Source organism: Cyprinodon variegatus, unplaced genomic scaffold (genome assembly GCF_000732505.1).
Source record: "Cyprinodon variegatus isolate N-32 unplaced genomic scaffold, C_variegatus-1.0 Scaffold1849, whole genome shotgun sequence".
NCBI classification, from domain to species: Eukaryota; Metazoa; Chordata; class Actinopteri; order Cyprinodontiformes; family Cyprinodontidae; genus Cyprinodon; species Cyprinodon variegatus.
The window spans coordinates 59,305-60,819 of record NW_015152302.1 but is presented as its reverse complement, the minus strand read 5'-3'; the positions used below and the strand labels follow the sequence as shown (position 1 = coordinate 60,819).

General features: G+C 42.9%; 1 protein-coding gene across 1 annotated transcript; it reads left to right on the top strand.

Annotated features, from left to right (window-relative positions):
* Window positions 1-1,037: 1,037 nt before the first annotated feature.
* On the top strand, window positions 1,038-1,485 carry LOC107104694 (cell death activator CIDE-B-like; the record flags this gene model as incomplete). Its single annotated transcript, XM_015404748.1, has 2 exons — window positions 1,038-1,187; window positions 1,273-1,485. Coding segments are annotated over 2 exons (324 nt in total), but the record flags the coding sequence as incomplete, so codon positions are not given.
* Between the last annotated feature and the right edge of the window lie 30 nt (window positions 1,486-1,515).

Here is a 1,515-nt window from a genome sequence, read left to right as displayed (position 1 = left end):
TCATCTATTTTCCTGAATGCATCTGATGCAGATCTGTGATGGATTCATTATTGTTTTAAACGTTTCCAGATAACCAGCTGTGCTCAAGATAAAGTCTTCCTCTACGATGAAGAACAATTATGGAAGAATAACAGTCTACAATTTTTTGCACCAATTTTTAAACACTGAATTTTGTTATACATTGAATTTCTTACACTAAATTTTAATCTGTTAATAATTTTCCTGAAAAAAATTTCACCTGCAAAAAATTTGACTCCAATGTGTCGACCTTTTGCTGAACTCAAGCCAAAGCAATCTACACTCTATGCAGTTGAGCAGCTTCTAGCCAATGAAATGAGCTCATTTGGTCACATGACACGACAGTCGGGCATAGCTTTGTTCCCAGCTGAATGAAGCTGAATGAGGAGTTTTTCTTGTTAAATTGATGATTAAAAAACATCAGGTAGCTACTATAGACAGCCATTAGTTTTTCATCCAATCAGACTGGGTGAAATAACTGAACCCATTTCTGCCAAGGCTCTTCGTTTGATGAAGAAGAAGTGACCGGCGGCAATTTCTTATTTTCTTTCTGACCAAATGAGCTAATTTCATTGGCTAGAATCTGCTCGACTACATCGAGTGTAGATTGCTTAGGCTTGAGTTCACCAAAAGGTCAAGACATTTGCAGCTGAATTTTTCGCAGCTTAATTTTCACCAGATAAAAGTTCAGTGTTTAAAATTCGGTGTACAAAATAAGAAAGATTCCAATTAGACAGTTTCTCTTCCATAAACAATGGTTATAGTTGTTGTTCATAACATCACATGCTTGTACCCCGAGAAGGTTGCAAGTACCCGGTTCGATTCCCAAAGCTGGCACTCTGGGTCTCTGACCAAGACCCTTAACCCCACACTACAGTTCTATTTCATTAAGGTGTTTTTATTTTCTAATGCAGGTGTTAAATTATAGACCTTTTCTGTTCAGTTTTTCATCAGAATCTTCTCTAAAGAAGTTCTCAGTCCTCCTTGTTTCTGATGAACTTCTCCTCCTGCCATCCTAACTCCCCATCAGGTCCGTGTCCACGGTCCACACCACCATCTCTCTCCACATCCTGCCATCCCCTCAGCCTCGCTGCTATAAAGTCTGCACCCACAGCCGGCGGCGGCGCAGGAGCCTGGTGGCGTCTACGCTTCCTGAGCTGCTGGAGCAGGTGAACATGGCGGTTCCTCTGGGATGTTCCACCTTTCAACGCTCCGCTTTACTGGCTTTTTCTCTTCCATGGTGGCGTGTCCCAGGCAGCGAGGGTCTTCATGCTGTCTTGCTGTAACCTCCTGACTCTGGTCCTGGAGGAGGACGGCACTGTGGTGGACTCTGAGGAGTTCTTCCAGTCGCTGCCCTGTAGCACTACGCTGATGGTTCTGGATAAAGGGGAGATGTGGAGCCAAAGTAAGGTGAGACTCTTCAGCTAGAAACAGCAGACAGACCAATGAAGGCTGATTTAACTGGAACTAGACTGTGAGAATTTGTTTACATTGATA